This window comes from Protopterus annectens, chromosome 16.part0 (genome assembly GCF_019279795.1).
Source record: "Protopterus annectens isolate FY-2018-M chromosome 16.part0, PAN1.0, whole genome shotgun sequence".
NCBI lineage: Eukaryota > Metazoa > Chordata > Ceratodontiformes > Protopteridae > Protopterus > Protopterus annectens.
This window is the reverse complement of record NC_056750.1, coordinates 389,298,485-389,324,850: the sequence shown is the minus strand read 5'-3', so window position 1 is coordinate 389,324,850 and position 26,366 is coordinate 389,298,485. Positions and strand designations below refer to the sequence as shown.

The 26,366-nt window shown below is 42.9% G+C and overlaps 1 protein-coding gene across 3 annotated transcripts in view; it reads left to right on the top strand.

The window, feature by feature from the left end:
• The window catches only part of FPGS (folylpolyglutamate synthase), a 1,649,361-nt gene that overhangs the window by 911,010 nt on the left and 711,985 nt on the right, over positions 1-26,366 (top strand). For all 3 annotated transcript variants that reach the window (XM_044058278.1, XM_044058279.1, XM_044058280.1), the window contains exon 11: positions 11,793-11,894. In XM_044058278.1, coding sequence (XP_043914213.1) covers positions 11,793-11,894 — 102 coding nt within the window. The remainder of the gene's footprint in view (positions 1-11,792; positions 11,895-26,366) is intronic.

The window sequence follows — 26,366 nt, the reverse complement described above, 5'->3', positions numbered from 1 at the left end:
TTGCCAAATCAGTTTGAACCCAGCACCATCACCCCCTTTTCATCCCAATTCCCATTGTTGGGGTTGTAAAAAGGGAGTCACTCTGGTGAATAAATCATTTGGCTCTCAACCCAGGTCCCCCCTTTTATCCATCCAGACCCTACTTGATCTGTAACTATAGATGCATCAAACTTTGTTTGGGGAGCTGTTTCCAAGGGGATGAAAGTTTAGGGTCTCTGGAACAAGCAAGACAGATTAGAGCACGTAAATGTCAAAGAAATGATGCAGGGTTCTTCTAAAGGTGCAGAAAGGCTTTCCTAGGGATAATTGTATTGACCATTCTTTTGGTCCAGGAATCATTTATTCTCCCTTCATTTGAAAATGGCCAAGGGCAATTATCCCAATTTTCCTCACAGAATGGGCTTATTCTTACAAGACGGGTTGTTTAATGCACCCCAACCTTCATCTTCTTCAGTTGACTGTCTGGATCTTAGAATTTTAGTACCCTTTAAGCACCTCCTTTGAGGACATGCAGCAGGTATCAGAGGAGACAAAAGAAACATGTTACTAAGAAATCACATATGGGTAAGTGGATAAGATTTTATAGTTGATGCCATGACAAAGAACCATGACCCTTTTAAGGCTTAGACTCTTTTTGGTTCTGCAGTGTTTATGTGAGTGATTATCCTCTGACCTTTAGGTCACCTCTGCTTGTCTGCCCTTAATTCTCCATTTTCTACCCTACCTATAGGTTCATAGGTAAACATCAGACTAACAACCATCAGGGCCTTTATAAGCTTAGCTGCACAACCCAATCTGACCCAGTTGTGCCACCATGTGTTGTAGGCATTTATTAGGAGGGGATATGTTAGGAAGTTTCTCAAGGTTATGTGGGGGTATGTTAGATTGGGCATAGTTACTATCTGCTTCTGTCTATAAGAGACATGGGGGCCAGAACAAGGGTGAGTCAGAAATGGGTTTTGAACCCTCATCTTAATCTGGAGACCAGCATATTGATTAGCCATGGAAGGCTTTTAAATCCTGAATATTTCTCCTTTGACCACTCGGCCGTCCTTACTGTTATAAAAAGCAAATCACTACTACATTGTCGGTCTGCAGACCATTACAGGCCTATCCAATAACTAGAGGTCAGAATTAAACTGTGTACCGGGTGTGTGGAATTGACAATCCTCCCCAATAAACAGAGAACTTGAACCTATGACCATCCCAGCTTAAGGCAAAGATATTTCCAATGATCCAACACTCAAAACTTCAAGTGAAACTGTTTTTGAAAGTTTTTTTTCCATATCCATCTACGTAGAAGACAAGTGGGCTTCTTCTTGGTATCTTATTTTTGTACTGGAAAAAAGTTTTCCTTTTGAACCTGCTCACGAGGCTAATTGACGTTCGTTTAGGGAGAGAATTTCATACAGTTTAAATGTTCCCTGTCAAATCAGATACTACATTGAAAGGACAAAACACCTTCAGGGCTTTGATCTTTCATGTGAAAACTAAAACTGAACAATCAATGTCAAAATAGAGTTTCTGAATGGTTTTCATGCTACTGCTATTTACCTGGAAGTATCTTGTTATGGTGAGAAAAAAGTCTGAACCCATTTTATCAAAGAGCTGACTACTTCTGTGACTTTTTTGAAAGGAGGCATTAACTCCTTTATCTATAAACACCATTATCAAGCACTACAAACTAGTTTGCTTCTCTAGGTACAGAGCAGGCTTTCTATGACTATTCTCTAGGGCCTCCTGGATACTGATTCTTCTTTTTTCTCCCTTTCTATCTAAACTCTGGTACTCATCCAGAATAGATTTAGTCTGCTGTCACAGTGATCTAATAGATTCATAGGTAGGTACTAGGCTATTGGCCCAAGGGCCCAAGTAAGCCTAGCTAACAAGGTTCCCTGGCTTACGCCACCCAACAAAGTTAATTTTCTGTGCCCCTGTCAAGCAGAGCCACAGAAGTGATCCCAGGGCGTATTTCCTATTTCCCATCCACTCATCAAGATTTTTCTTGAAGAGTGCTAATGAGGAACTTTGCTTGACATAGGTAGCTTGTTCCAGAGTATAGCAAGTCTCGGGGACAGGAATCTATCCCTCCAACATGTCCTGTTTGTTGTGGTGACAAGGTTTAGGTCCCTAGAGCGTGTAGCTCGGAGGGATTGGGATTTATTTAGGTGTAACATGTCCAACAGCTCTGGGTTTAACATAGCTTTATATGTTAGGCAGAGATTATCTTGGAGTGGGCGATATGGTATAGAGTAAAGCTGGAGGTTTTTTGAAACAGTCAGTGTAGGGCATTTGTTTGAGGCCAGTAATCCTCTTTGTGAGGTACTTCTGTGGCCTTTCCAACTGCTGCAGATGTCTTGTGAGGTACATTCCAAAAGGGACGCTGTACTCTATAACGGGTCTAATGAATGCCAAGTAGAGGGGAACAATGACCTCTTTTTTCCTGGATGAGAACCCTTTTGTGATGAGGTGTGCCACATAGAAGAATTTCCTGTCTACTGTGGCGTTGTGATTATCAAAGGAGAGACTACTGTCCACCTGGGTCCCAAGGTCTCTTATCACACATTCGATGTTAACTAGACTGCCATTTATGTGGTAGTTCATGGGTACTGAGTTTTTGCCAAACGGGATGACAATGCACTTTCTGGCATTGAGCTTGAGGCCTGAAAACACCCTCAGAAGCCAGTGCCTGCTCAGCGGCTCCGGACCCATCCAAGGGAGAAACATCCACGGGTACAATACTCTGAGAAACTGTCGGCATACCGGATTCCACCTGGTTCTTGGTAGAGGCCTGCGACTCAAAAGTAGCAGGTATCAGGGGCCGTGAAAGTGCCTCATTGAGTACCGGCGTACCGGTGACTGGCTTAGGAGAAGCTTCGTTGTCAGTTTTGGACTGTCTCTTTTTCTTTGCGTTTTTTGTGAACTCCGGTAGTCTGATTGCTGTCCGACGATATTTCAGGTTAATTATATCTGGGTCCAAAATATTTTGAAGCAAAAAATATACTGACGCTTAATAGTGCTTTGGTTAAATCTAGCACAAAACTGACAGCAAAGCACGTTATGATCTGGGCCTAGGCAAAGAGTACAGTACAAATGAAAATCCTTATGAGGTATTTGCTTCCCACAATTAATGCAATTATTAACTTTTACTGACATCGGTAAGGAGCAAGAAAAAGTTCCCCAACAGGGTACTTAGCTTTAATTGAAGACTTCGGTTCCGAAACTCAAATGCAAAAATTTCCGGAGTGGGCCAACCGGCACATGCGAACTGCTTCTGCTTCGGGCACCGCGCGGCAAGAAAGACTGAATAAAATGGCGTCGGCTACATGTTTTATACCCCTGTCGACCTGGCGTCATGGAAGAGGAGACAACAACCGATGCAGGACCCAAGACTTTGATATTCAGGCTGACTGAGGGCAACCTGCCAGCAGATTACCCAAATGTAATGACTGCAATAATGAATACACTCTAACATCTACATTTATGGTAAGTGTACACATCTGTACTTTTTGCCCAGAGTTAGTCGCACTTGGATAACCTTGGATGCATTATGCTGAGCAACTAGCCTGGAGGTGTGGATGTCCTTAGTAAATATGAACACACCTCCGCCTTTGGTGTTCTGGTCCAGGTTAGATGGCCGAAAAGTGTGGTATGAGTTATAGCTTGGTAATGCAAGGATGCTTTCTAGAGCCTTGAACCAGGTCTCAGTCAATGCACAGATATCGATGTTCTCCATTTTAAGGACTGCCTCGAGTGAGTGCATTTTGAGATTTAGACTTCTAGCATTGAGTAGCATTACCCTCAGTTTTTGCTTGCCTGTTCCTGTTACGGTGGTGAATTTGTCATTTGAACCTTGCCTAAAAAAGGCACTATAGGGGCAACAAGAGCCTTAGCCAGTATCTGGAATCCCAGGGGCGACAGGTGCAGGCCATCTCTGGCAAAGCATCATGATCTATCGACCATGTCATCCCAGGTAGACAGATACTGGATCCCTTTAGAATGACAACAGAAGATTAGCCAATTGTTGAAGTCAATCATTTTGTCCTTGTACTGCAGTATCATTCTGGGCGATGGCAGGATGCTACTCAGGGCTAGGGTCATACCTGCCTGGGTTAGAAGATCGGAGAGCCCTTCCATGTCTCTTCATGTAGTCCAGGGGGTACGTCTCAAGTCGTTCGCACAAACATGGACAATGACAGTCATATTTGTACTTGTTGTGGAGTGTCCTGAGTGCATGGATTATGTGGCGGATCCTGGCACCTGACAGGCAGCTGACAGTAACCTTCTTGTTTAGCCTGGTGAATGGGACATCAGTATGCTTAACTGTAGAGTCACCTATGACTAGTGTGTTGGGTACGTTGTTTTGCCTTATGGGCTATGGTTTATTGGCACACTGAGTCTGTGAGCTATGTGTCATTTGGGTTGTGTTGGGGGGGGTGGAGGTTGCTTGCTTTGCTGCTTTGGAGGTCTCTGTATCTTGAGCAGATTGTTATTGAGAGACTCTGCAAATGTTTTTGTGTTTCTATGTGTGGATTTTGGTGGTGTAGGTTTAGTGGGACTATGTGAGGAGTGTGGTGTGGTGCAAGTGTTTACCTTTTCCTCTTGACTGTCAAGTTCAGTATTGGTTGGAGAGAGCTTTACCTCCAGTTTGGCTAGATAAGTGCATCTCTCACAGGTTGCGGTGTTGGGTGATAGGAGGAGAGGGTTGTCTGTGTACATGAGGCAATTGCTACATTGCCCCAAGATGCTCAGATTCATGAGATAGGAAAGAACACTGGGAGCTGACCCTTGGGGCATGCCTGAATAAAAAACTACTTTCCTCTGGACAAGTAAAGAAAGTGGGTGTAAGAGCTGTTTTTCTCTAAGCAAGTGAGGAAAGTAAGTAAAAAAACTGTTTTCCTCTAGGTAAAGAGGAAGGTTGAGTGCTGTAGTAATTTGTACCTTATTCAGTGCTAACAACAAGTGCTAAGCACAAATAAGCAAATTCAAGTGCTAAAACTAAGAATCTGTACCTGGATCTTGTGGCAGATAGGCTACTTAGTACGTACCACTCCCAATGATAAGCTAGAATGCTTCCCTCCAACACAGAAAGGTGGAAACAAGTGCAAACACTAGCTTTTAAACAAGAAAGTTGAAAGAGATGGATAAACTGGCCAAACATCCAGTAAACTACTATTTCTGGGCCAGAAACCACTCTTGTGATAGGCTACCTAGTTCTTACCACTCCCACTGATAAGCTGGAAGGCTTCCCTCCAATACAGAAAGGCTTTGGGGGCTCAGATGCTTAGAAACAGTCCTGGTTACAGCATATCTGTATCTGGACTAGACTAGTTACAGGAAAGGCAGGAAACAAGCTTAGACATTGTTTTTGTAAAGTGGAAAGGGAGAAAGGAGAAACAAAAGATAACTCAGAATTAAGGACCTAAGTGGCTTTTGCCCTTCACAAATATTCTCTGTTTTAGGTAGAATAAGCTAGCAACACTAGACTGGAATAGAGCTGGGATAGAGCTGAACAGATGGGACTGGTAGGAGTGTCTGAAATCAAAATATGATATCAGCAGTGTTCAGACACAAATTTGTAGGAGGGGCAGGCAGTTCCAAACCCACCAAGATTAATACCAGAACAAGAACAGAGAGGGAGGGCAGGAAACTAACTGCAGAGAGAGAGACCACAGAATTATATGAAACAATTAAATAGAAAAATAAAATGCAGTACAATCTTTAACACTGCAAGTTTGTGCTTAACTCTGCTAGTAATGCAGCTGATTGTAGGTATGTAGCAGAAGCTAAACAACTCAGTTATTGAACAGTAATAAATTCAAAGATGTGTGACTAACACTTATAAATACAGAGAAACCCTCTAGGCTAAGAGTTTAACACTGAATATCAGTGAAGTGAAACACAATAGCTCCCACACAGAGAGAGAGAGAGAGCACAGTATTCTATGAAACAATTAAGTAGAAAAATAAATAACTACAGAGAGACACAGACCACAGTACTCAATGGAACAGACAGAAAAATAAAATGCAGTACAATCTTTAACACTGCAAGTTTGTACTTAACTCGGGTAGTAATGCAGTTGATTGTAGGTATGTAGCAGAAGCCAAACAACTTAGATATTGAGCAGTAAATGATGAATGACGAACGTAGTACAGTTGTGCAAGTAAACTTGCCATAACAGAAGATGGTTGAATGGATCACTGTTGCAGTAGATGCACCCTGAAGACCCCCTCCCCCAATTTTTTGTATTTTTATCCCAGGGTGTGGGATTTTTATATTAGTGTTTTGATCTGTTAGGGCTCTAGCCTCCCCCTGAGGAAAGAAAACTCTGACTTGGTGCTTTAGCTACTGATTAATATTGCTCTTCTCCAGCTGTACAGGGTGTGTGAGTTTTTCTAAAGCTTTGGAAGCTAGCCCTCTGATCTTATCCTTGGCAGAATATCCCATATAGCTTGAACTATTGCAACTGTGATCTATTCAAACATATACAGTTTATGTTAAGTTTAGTAGCACATCTTGTGTGTGTATATAGTGTGTATGTCCATGTGCATGCTGTCTGTTTTCGCAGTGATATTTGTTTATTAATACTATGCCTGTTCTGAAGCCTGTGAATTTAAATTCAGTTACAAGAAAGTCGTAATTAAAGGATCGCAAAGCTACTCTGCTTCCTGCTTGTTTAGCAATAAACAATACTGAATACAATGCAAGTTTGTCTTTAGTGGGTTTAATGTTGGTCTGCACTGGAAACCCATAATGAACTAGAGACCCATTGTTAGATCTCCTTTGGGCGCAATGGACAGATAGGCTGTTTTCTTTCTCCTTTAACTGCATGCAGTACTCTACCTCTGGTCCATTACTTCCATCTCCTCCTTTGACCTCTTCTCTAATGCCTTAACACAGAATGAATCTGTATGCTTGTGTGTGTTATGAGACCCAAGGGGACAGATAGCTTATTTAGTTTCTCCTTTATTTGCATGCAGTATTCTATTTCTGAATCATTACTTCAACATTCTCACAGTTCTCATCCTTTGCCATGCCTTCTGAATCATCAGCCCCTTATCTTTCCCATTTTCTGTATGGGGTTGAGGTATCATGTAAACTGTCATTATATCTTTTGATTCATGCCACTCTCCTACCTTTGAGCATTGTTCCTGACCTTCGCAGGTTATCTCTCGCACAGTCCATCCATTTCACTGGACATCCTTATTTCCTCTTGCCTTCTTCCTGTCTTTCCCATATCATCATCATCATCACCAAATTGTCTTCTGCTGTCCTGCTTTTGTCTGTTTTGCTGACGTACCAAGTTCCAAACCACTGTGATCTCTTCTCTTTGACCTTTTCTGCAAGTGGCGCTACTTTGTCTTCTTCTCTGATGCCATCATTTCTTCTTCTGTCCTGTAGTGCGCATTCTACCATCTTTATCAGACAGTACTTCTCTATCACTTCTAGCTCCCTCAACTATTCTGCCTTCACTAACTAGGTTTCTGTACCATATAGAAGTGCCTACTGAAGCTCTGATTTGTACACCTTACTTTTCACCTTCGGTGGTATTCTGTTGCACACTACCCCTGACACTCTTGTGCTAGTTAACTGCAGCCTTTCTGGTTCTAGCTTTGACCTCCTTATTCAGACTTCCCTTCTCCTCAACCGCCCCTCCCAGGTACTTAAAGATGTTGCCTACTTTACTGTTTTGCATTCTAGTTGAATTTCTATGTTGGTCTGAGTTCCCCCATTTTCTGCCATGACCGTCATCTTATCTGTACTCATTTTTATCCCATGTACCTTCAGTTTTGCATTTCATTCCCATTCAGTTGTTTATGTTCCTGCTCAGAGTCTGCTTGTAATGCCACATCATATGCATACAGTAGCTTTCGTGATCTGTCTCTTACGAACAGCAGTGAGCTCACAGTTGGACCCTGATGCACACACACTTCCACTGAGAATCACTTAGAGTCTAAGCAGATATTTGTATGACTTATTCTATATCCTTTTGGATTCCTTTTCTTTGACCCATTTTGGCATTCCTTTCAATGGTTTCTTCAGTCCTTTCAATGAAGTACTACTACAAAATTATGGAGTAAGTAGTGTAAGGTACTATATAAAACCACCAGAGCTCCACTTAACAAGAGTTAAGTAATTCAAGGATTCTTTTTAAGTTCCAGGTTTTATTGTGCATTTCATTTTTTTAAAAATGTAGACATCTGATGATGTCCATTTCATTATGCATGACAAATGGGTCAGGAGTAAAGGTGTCCCGGTTGATGCCATTGCGGTGTGGGAGCTACCAAAAAAGAGCTCACTGAACATCTACTGTTTTTGCTCCACGAACAAAGAGTCTATGGCCTTGGACAAACATGGAAACCAGGTGTTTGGCTCAGCCACTTTTTTGCCGAGAGCATTGAATTACCTAGCACACTTCACATGCCTCCAGAGAGATCTAGTGAAAGAAATCTCCACCTCTCTGATGCCATCACTGTCGGAAGAAAACTTCAAAAAGGTTTCCACCCAGCTGAATACTATGGCTTCTATTGCTAAGTCCTCTGAGGTTAATCTCCCTGCCTGGATGAGACTGTGTGGGTTTGTGCACTCCTTTAAGGCGTAATTTATTAACACCCTCTTTGATGGTTCCTCCTTGTTCGGACCATCAGTTAAGGTGAGTCTTACCCACAGTGAACAGGAGGACAAGACCTTATCTGCTGTAGGGATGAAGTTTCCTTCTGCCCCAACAGACCTTTTCCAGGAATCAGTGGAGCGGGAAGATGTGGTTCTGTAAATCCCAAGGGCCTTTTCCTGATTTGCAAGACTAATCCTTCTCTAGAAGCAGAGGGAGAGGATTCAGTGGTAGAAGCTGCCCCAGAGGGAGAGGTGGTCCACAAAACCAAGGCTTCAGGGAACCCTTCTCTGACAGGGTCCTTTCAGCGCTGCCCAACTGTCCTGTTCTGGAGGCAGTTGAGGGCAGACTATCCTTACACCCAGAAGGTTGGACAGACATAACAAGCGACACCTTGGGTGTTAAACATAATTTTCAGAGGTTATTATACTCCTTTCCCTTCCTCCTCCCTGCACCAAGGAGCATCTCCCCAATGTGCCATCCAGTCAGAGGGAGAGTGCCGCCGTAGAAGTACAAAAACGTTTAGACAAGAGTCATCCAGTGGGTCGCAACCCAACAACTAGGATGTGGCTCTTATTCACACTTCTTTTTGGTGCTAAAGAAGACTGGGGACCTTTGACCCATCCTGCACCTGAGCACTCTGAAGTTATTTCTTTAGAAGGTGAAGTTTCGCATGGTTACAGTACAGTCCATTCTGCCACTCATGCACACGGATGACTGGATGTGCTCTGTAGCTCTCCAGGATGCTTACTATCACATCAAAGTAGGTACTCCAGGAGATATCTGTGCTTTTGGCTGGGAGCCTATCATTTCCAGTTCAGAGCACTGCCCTTTGGCCTCACCACTGCCCCCAGCTGTTCACCAAATGCATAGCAGTAGTTGCAACCCACCTCTGTCTGCAAGGATTCCAGGTGTTTCCCTACCTGGACGATTGGCTCCTAATGGCACCCACTAAGCATCAACTACTCCTGGCAATTCAGGTGATACTGCACCTGTTCTGTCACTTGGGAATCACAGTGAACACGGCAACATCCAAAATGGCCCCAGTACAGGATATCAGATTCATTAAGATACAGTCAAACACCATCACTGAAGTTGTAGCCCTACCCCTACAAGAGAGTAAGATCTCTGAGACAGCAGGTTCAGTGCCTACTTTATCTCCTCTAGCTTGCCTAGTCCTCATGGCCCTAGGTTTCATTTGGCTGCCATTCTTCTAGTGCCCTTAGCCAGGTTTTTCATGTGAGTTCTCCATAGCACCCTGGCAGTACAATGGTCTATTTGACGACACCCGTTATCAACCCCAGTCAGGCTTATTCCAGTTTGCAGGCATCACCTGCAGTGATGGATGCTTGCAGATGACCTTCATCTTGGCAGACCCCCCCCCCCCCCGGCCACAGTAACCATGAATGCCTCCCTGTTGGGGTAGAGGGGGGCATTTTCAAGGAAAGATGGTCCAAGGCACGTGGTCCTCCACAGAGACCATATTGCACATACATGCCCTGGAGATGAGGGCAGTTCTTCTCATGTTGCAAGCCTTTCAGGACTGCCTTCCTCTGGGGACAGTTGCAATTTTGACAGACAGTACAAGGGTGGTATGGTACATCAACAAGCAAGGGGGAACCCATTCTTACCCACTGTGCAGAGAGGCCATGAGAGTTTGGGAATGGGCAATCGCTTCAAACTGCTTTCTCATTGCAGTACACGGCCTGGGGGAATCCAGCGTTCTGGTGGACAGTTTGTGCAGGTTGATATCAAGTCCTCGCGAGTGGTCCTTGTCAGTACTGAAGCAGGTATTCATCTGTTGGGGCCAACCTAGCTGCGACCTCTTTGCCTCGCTCCTAAACAACACGCGCAGCAGGTACTTTGCTGCCGACACCACAGCGACATCAACCAGGGCACCTTTACTCCTGACTCATTTGTGATGCATAATGAAATTGGACAACACAGATACCAAGTTATGGTAAGTACGTAACTTCTTTTCTACATATTTCAAATGGTAATTGACACTTTACCTCAGGAGATTTAGTTGATTTTTGGGTTGCAAGTAATGTAGTAAAAATTTAAGTATGGTATATTTCAGGAACAGGATGCCAAAAATGAATGTAATTGTTTTGACAGAAAAGTTTGAAAATATTTTCTTGATTTTTTTGGTAAAGTACTGTTTCTTTGCATCAAAGTGTTTAACTTTACAGGAAGAGCTTTTGATTTAATACAGAACCAACAGCCAAATAGGTGTACAATGTGAAAATATAGCTAACGAAGCTGTGTGACACTTTGCTTTTATATAAGGCTAATGTTTCTCTTTGAATAAACATAACTACAATGTGTAAAGCAATTGCATTATATGTCGCATGGATTGTTTATCTGTTGCCATTTTTCCCTGTTTGGATTGTGACCAGAGCAAAGTTAAACGAGTTGGGGGGGGGGTTCCTTTGTTATATCAGAAAGATGGCAGCTCAGTATTACAGTAGTCCCCCCCCCCCCAAACACACACACACATCTCCGTCACATTTTGCTCTGGAATGTAGTAAGGAGTAATTAACCTAACCTGATGTTACAGAATATGGAGAACTGATGTGAGATGTTTACCAAAGCTGAGTAGGTTATTGGCCATTTTTTATTTAGGGTGGAATAGTTGGGAAGAGATGACTGTAAAACCACATGTCCATGGAGCTAGCCCAGTTGAAATTGGATAGTGACAACATTAGTACAATTACAGCATGGAGTCATTTGGCAGTTTTATTTTAATGCACTATTGAACTTGGTTTTAGGCATGACAGTAGTGTAACATTTAGTTTCTGCCTCGCAACTCTTAGTTGTGTAGTTTAGTTCTTAGCTGGGATGGCACTGATGCTGAGTCTGTGTGCTTTCACTGTGCTTGTGCGGGTTTATGCCTGGCGCTTTAGCGTCTTCCCATGTTGGAAAAACGTGCCATAGGTGAATTGACAGTCCTACAGATCCGCCTATAGGTGGTTTTGCTATGTGTGTACAATAAGCTGGCACCCGAGTTTTGAATAGTTTCTCAGCATTGCACCTGTTGAGTGTTTGGATAGAATCCATCTGCCTCATGACCCTGAATGAGATTGAGCTGATAATCAGAAAATGAATGAATATACATCGTTTGTAATGAAGTTTGAGGTTTCTTTTATTACTGAATAGCTTTGTTTTTTCCTTCCCAAAGATTTTTTTGTGGCACAGGATGCTGTTCATGTCCCAGAGTTGAGTACAAGTGGTCGACCTCCACTAACTTCCACATTTAGGCCTAGCTTGGCCATGCTTGAAGGTAAGAAATCTATATTCATTTATGGCACAGACCTTCAGTTTGCATTTGATTGTGTGTACAATTGTAAAAGAAGCAAAATTTAAAACTGCAAGAGTTATCACTCACTGCTTGCTTGAATTTTTGGACAGGTATAAAGTAAAACCATGCATTTTCCTGGCCCTGTCTGGACACTGGAAACTAATGGACCGGTTGTCTCTGACAACTACTGTGCCTAGCAAAAGTATTCTTACAAGCCTGAAGTCATTCCCTAACCCATAAACCCTTTGCACTATAGGAACTCTGCAGATATCTCTGCTGCCAGTAAGCCACAAGGATGTCTCCTAACATGTCGAGTTAGAGGATCTATATTTTTGGACAAACAAGTGCTCTTTTTTGAGATCTTTGCAACTGGCAGTACCTTTTAAGATTAGCTTCTACAAAGCTTTTCTGTTTTTCTGACTTTTTTCCTGTCGCTCTTCCCGCCTTCCTCCTACCATCATCAAAAATTTGTTCTGTCCTTTGCTGATCTTCAGCTTAGTGACTGTCCTTTTTTCCCCTTTACAAATAAATAAATAAAATAAAATAAAAAATAGTAATAAGTAGATGGTGGGTGTACTTGTTGGTATAGTAGGGAGAGTTGTTTAGTGCGTGGGTGTGTGTGTGTCTTACTGTTGCAGACTAGTTAATTACAGCTATCTTGCTAATGGAGTTGCTTTGGTTTTATCCTTTTAGTTAGTGGTTAGTTGTTGATTTGGTCCTTAGTTTCTTCCAAAGTAATGGACAGGGAATTTAAACAAGAATTCTGGAAATCTAAACAAGAGTTCAAAATGTAAAAAGTGCAGGCATAAAATTCTCCCACAGGACTTGCATGATATGTGCAGTCTGTACCTTGGCATTTCTCATTTTGTACAGCAGCAGCATCAACTGCAAAAACTTCAGTTCTCGTACCCTTTCTGACAGGAAGAGTAAGCAGTTTCTTAAAGGTCTATTTTATACAGAAGTAGTAGCTTTGGAAACCCCCCCAGCACGCTTGATAAGTTATTTCTCAGTGCAGAAGAACTGGACCTCCTGGTTTTGGAGAAACTGACTCTTTCAGGACTACCCAAGGTAGTTTCCCCTTCCCCCAGACAGGGTCCTTCCACTACAGCCACCCTAGTCAAGTCTTCTTTCCCTCCCTAAGAAGGATGATATCCAGACCTGCTTTCCTTTTGCTCTTAGAGGTCCCATAGGAGCCCAACACCCCTAGATTATGAGCAAGTTATGTCTGCCTTTGTGAAGGCACAAGTTTGGTACCGTATCTTGTTCCTGACAGCCACAGTAGGCTGTGAAGTACCATCCATGTACACACTGAGATTTACTCCTTCTGCATGTCCTGTTTCGGTACCTGCTCTGCTGGAATTGATGCCAGCACCTGCACATTGTCATATGGTATGGATGGATATTCCATTTTCTGCACTGATGCTCTCTGCACTGGTGATATCCGTAGCACTGATCATGTCAATACCAGGACTAACTGGCTTCAAGGAGTTTTCAGTGTAGATGACTACATTGTTGTTGTCAGTGGCATTCTCTGTGTTGGAGCACATGTTCTTCGTGTTTCACTGTTGCAGTGATTACATTTGGGTAATCTGCTGGCAGGTTGCCCTCAGTCAGCCTGAATTTCAAAGTCTTGGGTCCTGCGTCAGTTGATTTCTCCTCTTCCATGACGTCAGGGGTATAAAACAGGCAGCCAACGCCATTTTCTTTAGTCTTTCTTGCCGGGCAGTGCCCGAAGCAGAAGCATTTTGCAAGTGCCAGTCGGCCGACTCCTGAATTTTTCGAATTCAAGTTTCAGAACCGAAGTCTTCAATTAAAGCTAAGTACCCTGTTGGGGAAACTTTTTCTTGCTTTATACCGATGTCAGTAAAAGTTAATAATTGTATTACTTGTGGGAAGCAAATACCTCATAAGGATTTTCATTTGTACTGTATTCCTTGCCTAGGCCCAGATCATAACGTGCCTTGCTGTCGGTTTTGTGCTAGATTTAACCAAAGCACTGTTAAGCGTCAGTATATCTTTGCTTCATAATATTTTGGAAACTGATTTAACTACCCTGAAATGTCGTGGGATAGCAATACGGCTACCGGAGTTCACAAAAAAAAAGCAAAGAAAAGGACAGACAGACCGTCGAGGTCTAAAACCGACGACGAAGCTTCTCCTAAGCCAGTCACCAGTACTCAGTGAGGTGCTTTTGCAGCCCCTGATACCCGCTACTTTTGAGTCACAGGCCTCTATCGAGACCCATGTGGAGTCCGGCATGCCGCGAGATTCTCAAAGTATTGTACCCGCGGATGTCTCTCCTTTGGATGGGTCTGGAGCCGCTGAGCAGGCACCGGCTTCTGAGGATGTCTTCAGGCCTCAACATTTCTATATAAAACTGACGTCCGCTTTAAAAACAAAGCCAAAAGAAACTTCTAAGGCTACAAAAATGAAGCATGAGCCACGTGCTCAGGCCTCTATGCCCAAAAAGCAAGTGATTAAAATGGCTGAAGACTTAATTACCTTGATCAGGGGTTCCCAACCCCCCCTGATAAGAGGCCTAGGCAAGACACTAATTATGAATCTTCAGATCAGGTTTCTGTTTTTTCTGATTCCTCCTCTGATCAGGAATTTTCTATACCACCCTATGAGGATTCAGATGCATAGGAATCCATCCCATCTGCATCTCCTCCTGAAGATTATTCCTTTGGAGAAACCTTGCATACGTTGAGGGAATATTTTCATTGGGAGAGTGAAGATTTCTCAGAATCAAAAAAGAGGCTTAGGGATTTCCTTCTTCTCCCTCAGCATAGGCCTTTGGCCATACCTCCTGTATTAGACATTGTTGATGTGTTTTCGGAATCAAGCATGACTCCAGATTCCTTACCTCCGGCTCCTAGCAAGCCAGACAGATATTACAGGGTTCCTGACTCACAAATTTTTATTCAAAAACCCTGCTGCTGACCCTGAAACTATCTCACAGGGTCCTAAAGATGTAAAGGCCTCAACAACTAAGAATCCTTCCCCCCCCTCTGGTAGAGATTCCAGGGCACTGGATAGATGGGGAAAGAAGGTTTATACGTCTGCAACCTTGGCAATTAGGGCCTAAAACTGCCAGTTTCATATGCTTAAATATCAACAGCATGTTATGGGATTATTGAAACAGAAAATGATGTTGATTTCTGAATGTGTGGAAAATAAAGAATTACAGGAATTATTGCATGCAGCAGAACAGGTTGGAAAGCATACTTTGCAATGTGGTTTTGATTCCTTGGAGGCCTCCTGCAGGGCCGCAGTTACCGGATCTGTGATTAGAAGGCATGCCTGGCTCAAGGAGCAAAGTTTGCCTGATCATGTTAAAGCTAAGTTGTTGATGCACCTTTACAGCATGATACTCTGGTAATAAGGCAGAAGAGGTTTCAAAGAATATGGAAGATAAAGCTAAGTCTATGCAAACTGTAAAAGACTTTTTACAAGTACAGCCACCAAGATTCAGTAGTCACTGGCCTACAAAAAATTGGTCCTTTCCTGTGTCCGACAGAGCTTCACGGGGCAAATCCAGGCGCTCTAAGGGCTCTAGATACCAATCACAGGATTCTTACAGGTCAAAGCAATGGGGTGCCTCTACCTCCAAATCTGGAGGAAATAAAGCACAACCCTACAGTAAACAGTCTCAATGACTTCCCTCTGCCATCACCAAGCACTTATCTTTTGGCAGCCCCCTTAGGAGGAAAAGTAGCACTTCATACTCAAAATTGGCAGTTAACCCAGGACAAGTGGGCATTAAACATGGTATCCCAGGGATACAGATTTCATTTCCATACCTTGCCAATTCCAAACGGTTGGCCAGATCTGCCACAAAATCAATGGGCAGAGGCACAGAAACAAGTTACATCCCTCATGGATATGGGGGCTATTCAGCCAGTACCAGAACAGGAAAAAGGACAAGGGTTTTACTCAAGACTGTTCTTGGTACCCGGAAAAGACAATGCCTGATGCCCAATACTGGATTTATCGATTTTGAACACATTCTTGGACATACCAAAGTTCAAAATGCTAACTTTGCAGCAGTTTCTGCCCATGCTGGGCAAGAATGCTTGGCTAGTGACTCTAGACTTAAAAGTGGCATACCTGTGTATCCCAATAAGGGAATCATGCAGAAGATACCTCCTCTTCAAGGCTGGTTTTATGCATTACCAATTCTCTGTATTGTCCTTTGGCTTATCTACTGCTCCCAGGGTCCTTACAAAGTGCCTGGCACCAGTAATTGCATTTTGCAGACAAAGAAGTATACAAGTCTATCTTTATTTGGACAACTGTCTCATTCAAGCAGAAAACAAGGACATTCTTCTTCAACATCTGGCGTTTGTGAAAAGGCTTCTAACATGCCTAGGGTACATAATAAACGAAAAGAAATCACAACTGGTACCCTCTCAAAAGATTACATTCCTTGGTGCAAGCTTGAATACAACTGCCCAGATGGCTTACCTTATGCCAGACAAACAAAGGCAACTTACTGTTTACTTCAAACAGATGGCAACAAAAATCCAGTTGTCTGCAAGACAAATTCTGCAGGCTTTGGGGTTCATGGCATCCTGCATTCTACTGATTCCATATGCAAGACTGCATATGAGGAAACTACAGTGGTACCTAAAAGGTTTATGGAGTCAACATTGTCACAGTCTAGAAACAATGATTCCACTCATTCCCTGCCTACAACAGGAGTTTCTTTGGTGGGCAGAGGCATGTCAGCAGAATATGGTATGGTCTTTCACTCTACCCCCTGCCAAATAAACCCTAACTACAGACGCATCAGACTATGCTTGGGGGGCCCACCTGGTGGGAAGATGCATTCAGGGCATATGGAGCCCAAAACAAATGCATCTACACATCAACCAGAAAGAGATGTTAGCTGTTCAGAATGCCCTGACAGCCTTCAAGGACTTACTTCATCCAGGACAACTACTGATAAAGACGGACAACACCACAATTATGTGGTACATAAACAAGCAGGGGGGCACACATTCCTACCCCCTTTGCAGACTAGCCATGGCATTGTGGGACACAGCCTTGACGTACCAAGTACATCTTCAAGCTCAATTCCTGCCAAGAAAACAAAGTACTCTGGCAGACGACCTAAGCAGAAACCTTATGGACCCCCATGAGTGGAAACTGGATCCACAAGTCTTCAGCATGATAACAAAGAAATGGGGGAGCGCGGACATAGCTCTATTTGCCTCTCCCCTGAATTATCAACTGGACAAATTCTGCACAAGGACTTATCGCAGACAAGCATGGAAAGTGGATGCCCTGTCCTTCAGTTGGAAAAACCTATCAGTCTACGCCTTTCCTCCTCTGCCTCTTCTTCCCAAGGTCCTACTAAAGGTCAGACAGGAAAAAACAAAAATGATTCTAATTGTCCTGGACTGGCCTCGCCAGCACTGGTACCCAATCCTAAGGAGTATGTCTCAGCTCCCTCCTCTGTATTTGCCTCAAATACGTCATCTACTGTCTCAGCAGAACAATCAAATCCTCCACAATCAGCTCCAAACTCTGAACCTGGCAGCATGGCTAATCATGTCGTTATTCAAACAACACCTCTCAGTAAATCTGTGATGGATGTCGTTTTGGAAGCCAGAAGGCTTAGTACTAGAAAATATTATGCTGATAAATGGAAGAGATTCTGCGCTTGGAACCAAGCACAAGGAGCTGACACAGCAAAGCCAAATATTCCTCAGATTTTACAATACTTGACTGAGATGACAAGGGCCTATCTTTATCAATAAAAATCCATGCTTCTGCCATCTCGGCTCATTACAACGCAGAGCCACCGATCTTTTCTCATCCTTTGCTAAAACAGTGTCTTAAGAGGGGCCAAAAATTTAAGGCTTCCTAGAAGATCACCAATTCCTGTATGGGACCTCAATTTTGTGTTGGAAAAGCTCATCCTGCCTACATTTGAACCAGGTGCTACTGCAGATATAAAGTTTTTATCATGGAAAACAGCTTTACTTCTGGCAATCACATCAGCAAGAAGGGCTTCAGAACTACAGGCCCTCATGCCTGTGGAGCCTTTTATTATATTTTACCCAAACAGTTTGTCCCTTAGGACCAGTCCTTCCTTTATGCCTAAGATGGTATCCAGTGTGGTTCTTAACTGAACTATTCACCTGCCAACTTTTTACCCAAATCCACAGAACAAGGGGGAGCGGATTCTGCATTCCTTGGACGTATACAGACAACTAAGAGTCTACTTAAACAGGACAAAATCTCTAAGAAAGTCTGAGCAGCTACTGGTGGCATTTGCTGCAGGATCAGAGGGAAAGGCTATTTCAAAGCAGACTGTTTCAAAGTGGATAAGCCACTGCATTCATTTCCGCTATTTGCATCATGGTTAACCGGTGCCCAAGGGCATCAGGTCACATTCCACCAGGGCTGCATCTACATCAGCAGCTTTTCTCAGAGGGGTGCCAATCAAAGTTATTCTAGAAGCTGCTACTTGGAGTTATGTTCATACTTTTACGAAGCATTATCATTTGCCTCTCTTCTCTAAGTCCAGGGCAGGCTTTGCCACTGCAGTACTGCAGGGCCTTATAGTCGCTCCTAATGCTATTTAATTCCAGCCTCCCATCCATAGCTTTGGGATTCTACCCAAATGTAATGACTGCAGCAGTGAAATACGAAGAACATAGTACAGTTGTGTTCACTTACCATAAATGTAGATGTTCGAGTGTATTCACTGTTGCAGTCCGGGTTACCCACCTGCCATCCTCCTTTATTCTACAGCTTTTCTTTCCTTCACTATATTCTACAGCCTTTGTGGTGTGTTTGCCTTTAGATGAAGGTAAAGTGTATGTTGTGACAATTGCATGTATGTATAGTTTATATATATATATATATATTTTTTTTTTGCTCCCCATTTGGGGGGCACCTGACATCTGGGGCAAGAAAAATTAAAGAAAATGGAATCAGCTGCCTGTTTTATACCCCTGACAACCTGACGTCATGGAAGAGGAGACCGCAACCGACGCTGGACCCAAGACTTTGATATTCAGGCCGACTGAGGGCAACCTGCCAGCAGATTACCTAAATGTAATAACTGCAACATTGAATACACTCGAACATCTACATTTATGGTAAGTGTACACAGCTGTACTTTTGTGTTCAGTGTCTTGGTATTTAAGATCGCTATCTTGAGTACAGTGCCAGAGTCTTCAGTATCAGCAGTTGGAGGTGCTTCCAGCTTTTGTGTTCTGACTGTTGTTCCTGTAGTGTAGCACCATTGGCCCTGGCCTTGAGTATTTCAGTGGATTTGATAGTGCAGAGTTGACTAGATTTAAGCTGTCTGTAGGCACAGATGCAGTGTCTACCAATTATGTACAGAGGCACCATTGAAATTACGGCCTTTGGCTGATCACCATGCTTGTTCCATCAGGGCATGGGGACTAGTAGTTCTCCCTTGGAGTTCTCCCCAGGTATAGATCTCAGCAAAGAGGAGGTTCCCTCAGATCTCCTTCAGAAGATGCTAATTTTGATGACATCTTGGTAAAGAGGAGACAGAGGGGATCTTAGCCTGTAGACCACACCTCCCCCAGAATAAGAGATCTTACAGGAGGCCTACAGGTCCTCTCTCCTCATTGTTTTGGTAGTGCCTTCACTAGACAAGTTATTGCAAATGGTCTGTTACAGAGCTTGGAAAGGACCAGACATGGCTGAACTGATCCCCAGGAAACCAGGGAGCTGTGGATCCACAGTAATGGGCAGCACTGGAGCAAGGGACCTCTTATGTGGACTCCGTAGTGGTAGCTGCAGCCTCTATGCAAGGTGGTCCCACAATATGACCAAGCCATCCAACTGCTGAGTATGGAATCCAGGACAGTATGTATACTAGGGTGTATGTGTTCAGTATGTTCTCTGTGTCAGCCCTGAGCTACATGATGCACATGGTTAGATTTCAGAGAAGTTTAGCAGAGAGAAAAAAGCTTTCACCCTGATACAGCTGACAACAATCAACTTAAGAACATTAATTGGAGACCCAAGAGCAACATTGAGCACTGTTTCCTCACTTGTCATGTGGCTCATCCACATTTCCATAGATGGAGCATCTTGGACCACTAGCTCAGGCTGTGTAATGAGAAGACAAGACTGCCTTCACTTTATAGACTTTGTTGACCACTTTAAGGTGGCATTCATCAAGTCCTCCATTGACAGCGCCAGCTTTTTTTGGGGCAACCAATTTAGAAGTTATTGCACTTTGAGCAAGAAGGCAAATTCTCACAGCTGTGGAAGTGAAATTTGCAGCCCCTCAGTGTGTTCCAAAGGAATCAAAAAGCTCTTAGAATTTATGGCTTTGTAAGTTCCAACAACCCTAGAAAAGAAAGCAGGAACTCCTGAGGTAGGAATACTTCCAGTCAGTCCATTGCGTGTGTCACAGATGTGGTCCCAACCACCAGGGTCCTATTAATCCTTTGTTTTTTTTTTCCCCGTATAAATCCTGAAGGGATGCCCAAGTATCCCACTGTGGAGGCAGTCTGGGGTTGTCTTTCCCTACAACTTCCAGCCTGGCGGAGTGAATAAGGAACCTTGCCCACAGCAAAGATTTGTGTCGTAACCAGGGAAGTGTCAGACATAACACAAGACCATCAGCCTCTTGCAACAACAAGTCTCAAAATATTGAGCCTTGTGTTTGCTTCATTTTATCTGTTTCCTTATGCTTAACTGTGTCTGAGGGTTTTGCAGTGGACTCTTTGAAGCCAGTGGGATCAAACCTCACAACATATGAGTTTGAGTAAAAAAGTTAGAAGCATGCATCAAGGGTTTAGGTGAACAAACCCATGCAATCTGTCTTCTGGAACACTGTTGACTACGCCACATCCGAATGACACTGTTACCGTGGATGCAGCCATCCAGGGTGGGGGGGGGGGCATTACTTAAGACTTCATAAGACTCTCACCAGTACAGCACAGTACACCAGTGCTCTTGAGATACAAGTAAGTCTAGCATTGTGGACATTTCTTGACTCTCCATTGGGATGCAGTGTTTATATACTTTGACAACTTAGCAGTGGTATGGTATGTAAACAAGCAAGGAGAAGCACATTCAAACCTTCTATGCAGAGAGGCTATGATGGTCTGGGAATGGTCTGTATTGCATCTCTTTCTAATAGTAATGCACATAAGGGGGGGGTCATAGTAGGATGTTGAACAGGTTAAACAGACAAATACTGCACCCACATGAATGATCTCTCAATACAAAGATGGGATTCAGCATATTATGGGAATGGGGAAGACATTGTTGCTGTCTCTTCAGTATGTCTTCTGGTATCAAATGCCAACAATTATGTATCATTCCTCAGTCAGTACAGCCACCAAGAGACTCTATCCCGTGGTTGGTCTCCCTTATGCCTTTCCCCCAACCCTACTAATAACCAGGTTCATTTAGAAAGCCAAGTGTTCAAGGTGCAGGGCCTCCTCACAGCCTCATTCTGGCCTTGTGTGGTATGTTTTCCCTTGTTATGGCATCACCTCAAGAAAAAAAAAAAAACTTCTCCCACAGAGCCCCTCCCTGTACCTCTGTTTGGCCTCAGCGGGACATGCAGTCCTTTCACCTAATCGTATAGTTTCTCCTCTTCAATAATTTTTGGAAACCATTCATTCTTTCCAGAAGCTATTGATTGAATTGCACCCACTCGAAAACCTTAAACAGTAAAGATTTACAGAGGCAAATATAAAAAAGTTATTGATTTGGGCACAGAAGAATAATAGAACCTGTGGCAGCTGTTCACCATTGTTACCTTTCTGGCAGAATATTTTAACAAAGATGCCAGTTGCTCCTCAGTTTAAGGTTCAGTTGGCAACCATATCCTCACTTCATGATGGTTTTCAGTCAACTTCATTGGCTTAACTTGAGATTTGTAAAGTCTTCATAAAAGATGTTTTATTACTCCAGACCACACTTGGTAAAATCACCCCCCTCATGGAATCTAAATTTTGTTTTGGAAATGTTGACCAAACCACCATTCCACCAAGCACATCATATTCCTGTTAAGTTTTTGTCATTAAAAATGGCCCATTTGGTGACTGTAACTTTGGCAGGTAGGATTTCTGAACTTCATACCTTGTCTTCTCACTGTCCATATAGTTGCTTTCATATAGGCAAAGTCATCCTTCAATCTTATCTATAGTTTGTGCCAAAGATGGCTACACAAACCAGTTTGAACCAATATATATATATATATATATATATATATATATATATATATATACATGTGTGTGTGTATATGCCAGTTTCCTTTTCCAAATATTCCAACTAAAGGAACATCAGCCACAGTGTTTGGATGTTCATAGACAACTTTTGTTTTTATCTTGACAAGATAAGGTAGTGTAGAAAGGATGAACAACTGTTGGTGCCCTATTTTTCAGCCCAGAAGGGACAAAAGATTTGGAAAATCATTCTAAGTGGTTATCAGAGTATATTCTGCATTATTACACCTCTGTAAGTAGGTCCTTGGCCATGTGACCAAAAACATACTCTGTTAGAGCTCACGTCATTTCCAGTGCCTTCTGTTGCTTGGTCTTCATTGTATACTTTGCAAACATTGTAGTTTGACTTATCCATCCGTGCTTGGGTCTCCTTCAAAGAATGCGTTCTAAAAGGCTTGCTGGCTTAGGCCACCCAAAGTCATTTGGGGATTCTTATCTGTTAGCATTCAGTGTCTGTCAGGACTAGAGAAATTCATTAAGTTATGTTCTTACCAGAGCTTTAGATTTATCTGGTCTCTGCCTGGACACTGGAACAACCTGTCTACCTTTCCATCTCTGAAATTGTCATTGCTTAAAGGACCTGTAGAGAAGCTGTGTATTGCTTTTCCTACTAGGTTTCATATTCAGATTAGACCTAATGTTACAATATAGTGGAGTTTTTTGTCTGTTATTCAGTTCTGGAGAATTCCTGTAGTGATAAGAGGGTTTATGGGTTAGGGGAGCAGCTCGAGCTTGTGAGGAGTTTATTACCTGGCAGAGTAGGCAGTGGAAGTGACCAATCCATTAGTTTTCAGCCATACCGTCTTCCACTGCAGTGTGACAAAGTTGTTATAACTTGGGGGGAGAGTGAGAGTTGCCCTCCTACAAAAACATTTTTTTCCTGTAGGGTTTTTGAGTTATGTTTGGTTAGATGAAGTGTTTTAGATGAGTTGCACTTAGATCAGTTGTGTTTAGATATTCTGATTTAGATTAAATGACATGCATTCATATATTAATTTTTCCAGTGATTAGCATACTTGCATCTTTAATGTCTTCCAGCTTAAAGGAAAGAAATAATAGACTGGATGTTGAAAAAGTAAGAGAACCTCTCCCCTCAACTTTTCATGTTCTAAAAGTGTTTTTCTTTGTGTTTTTTTAATCTGAACTTCACCCACTCCCCACATTTCTTCTTTCCTGGCATCCGTTATATCGTGCAGGTCTGTTTTCATCCTCTTAAACTACAAGAGGATGTGGCAGCCACTCTTTAGTGTGCAGTAGATTTAGTTTCAAGTGTTTCCCCCTGCTAATATTGGAGGCTTGAGAACACCTTCTGTCCACTTTCTATAACATGGGTCAAGATACCTTTCCAGACTGGGGTGACCCAGTTCCCTGGAAACAGTCTGTCAACTCATTGTTGATACCTTCAGCCCAGATGGAATTGATAACCTTTAATTTTAGTGGTCTGTTTGTTGACATTGCTGATTGTGACTCTTTCTGGACTGGTATCTGCATCAGTGCTGTGTTTAACTTCTTGGGGTCTTCTTCTGTCTTTACCCCTTTTGGACTGGGTACTGCATGCCTAGAATCAGTTTTTTGCAAGTTGATGTTGGGTCTTGACTTGGTTGCTAACAGCTGTGTTGGCCCCAACAGTTGGTGTCAAGTCATCTGGTTCTTTGTTGCGTTTGGTTTATGTTCTCTGACTTTGTCTGCAGGCCTTAGTTTTCAGGAGTTGAACCTTCAAAATTGACAGCCTTAGTCTTTGGTATTGGGAGTTGATACAGGTCTTGATTTTTCCAGGCTTGCCTACAGGACCCCCCCCCGATAATGTAGACTGTAGATTCACTGGCACCTCCTTTAGTCCTGGACTAACAGGCCAGGGGTCTTCACAGGATGTCTTGGCCATGCGCAGCCCTCAATTTTCCCCCTCCTTAGTCCTTCTGAGATCAAGTGGAAAAAGACAAGCACAACAGGAGCCCCCCCCCCCCCCGCCTAGCAACTCATGTGTTTGAGACATATTGGAGCTTGTAAGTTAAGGAGAAATGGTCCCCAGATACCCCTTTTGAGTCTGACTACTTCTTTGTGTAGCCCATCTGTTCTTCAGTTTGTCCTGTTGAATGGTTTCCCTCCTTGACTAAGTGCTTACTTTGATGACTGACAATGCATTGAAGAACCCTGATGAGGTTGCAGTGGTCCTGAAGAGGACTGTCAGTGTCCTCCATTCTCCTGAAAATTGTCTGTACTGGTCACACACTATGGTAGACCCCATAATTATTTTGACTGCTATTAGAAAGATGAATGAACTACAGGCCAAAAGTGCTCACTCTTCCAGCTGAGAGTCATGAATGCTAGCTAGATTGAAGAAGCAAGTGTTTTTATCGCTCACCTTTTTCCTTGAGGTTGTTAATGGATGTTGTGTATGATATGATTCCAGAGGGCCATGACTGTGTAATCTAACAATGTTCTGGAAGGGTTGCCTAACTCTGATCTTAAATTAAAATTGCAGTCCCAAATGTCAGTCCTCTGTTCCATAGCTTACCAAATTGCATGCTTGGTCCACAATACCTTGGATGGTTCAGCCAGGCACGTAAGCATAGGTTGTATGTCATGACCCTTGGCTCTGCTTGACAGAATTTTCCAAAAACTAACTTTTTTTTTTTTTTTGATAGAATAACCAGGTTTACTGTTTTCCTCAGGATGACAGCAGCTGATTCTCTAAGTCATTACCTAACTGCTCCCTTCTGGAGGGATTTTGGGGGTTGTCTGTTCCTCCGCCTTTTTGTCTGGCAGGCTATCACACTTGACAAATGGATCAGGGTCATAGTGCCCAGACAGCTACTCCATTCTGTTCTTTGAACTTCCCAAGCTGCAATCTAAATAAATACATCTTGAAAGAGTCGTATTGATTGATTGTAATACAGTGCATCCATGTGATATTGTTAATCTGTCCTTTATTTTCACTGATGGGCCAGATCCGATCCCTCGGCCTTTTACAAAAGCACAATGCCATTAGCAAAGCTCATGGGTATACTCCCTTACCCATAATGCAACTATCTAACTTACTCAGACCTCATTTGCCGCTCTGGGAAAGACTTGGTTCCTAAGCAAGCTCTGGGCTAAGTGCTTTATTATTTAAATCTCCTCTTAAACTTAATCCTTTCTGTTCTTAGTTTATTATAGTTTCTCTGACTTGTGTATCCTTACTCATTTTTTCGTTTTTAGAGAACGAGTGTTGATCCCCTTTGCTTCCCCTTAGCGTCCGTTTAAGTTAGAGGACGTGTACTAACATCTGTTTAAGTTAGAAGATTTTTATTCCTCTCTCTCTTCTCACCTTCCTCTCCTTTATCGTCCATTTGAGTTGGAGGATGATTTCTATTAATTAAAAAAAGAAATCCTTGGCATCTTCTGAATTTTTGTTTCTGTCCGTTTAAATTAGAGGATGTTTTCTGGCATGCATGTCCTTGTGAGTGTGTGTGCCAATTTTTTTTTTCTGCTTAGTTGATAAATTTGTCTCAAAAGCAAGAAGGGGGGAAGCCTTTTGATTTCAAGAAGTGTGAGCAGTGTGGAAAGATGATGCCCCTAAGTGATTGACGCACCTTATTTGTGCATTGCTTGGAGCTTCTTCATTTACAAGAGTCTTGCTCCATATGCCATATTTTTAGCCAAAGGACTCTGATGGAGCACAAAAACAAGCTTATTTTAAAGGGACTGCTGTAAACTCATTTCTCTGAGGCTATTTCTACTGAGTCTGCTTCCAAGTCTGACAAATCTACAAAGTCTGATAAATCACTAAAACATTCCTCTTTGGCGCTGAAGTCTTCCTCAGAACCAAAGTGGAAAGCTCCTAGACTCTCTGCTCCTACAAAACCCTCATAGCAGACAGTTGTTTTGGATCCAAGAGTTCGTCTGAGCAGCTGGATCTCTTGCCTCCAACGTCTTAGGCTCACACTGAATTTAGATATGTGAGCTGTTCCCCATTCATTGGAACCGATCTCCCTTTCTGGCAAAGTCAAGGTTTCCAGCCCTTTCTACTCTGTGTACCAGGAGTTTGTCCAGCAATGATATGGCTAGGGTAGTGCAGAGGCTGCTAGAGACACTGGCCTTGGCCAAATTGTTGTTGGATCTGAAACCAAAGGAATCTGATTAGACATAGTCCTCCCCTTCAAGTGCCTACTCCTCCTCCGATCCATCCCCTGGTTTCAGAGCTGTAAGATCTGGATGTCCAGCTTATGTCTGT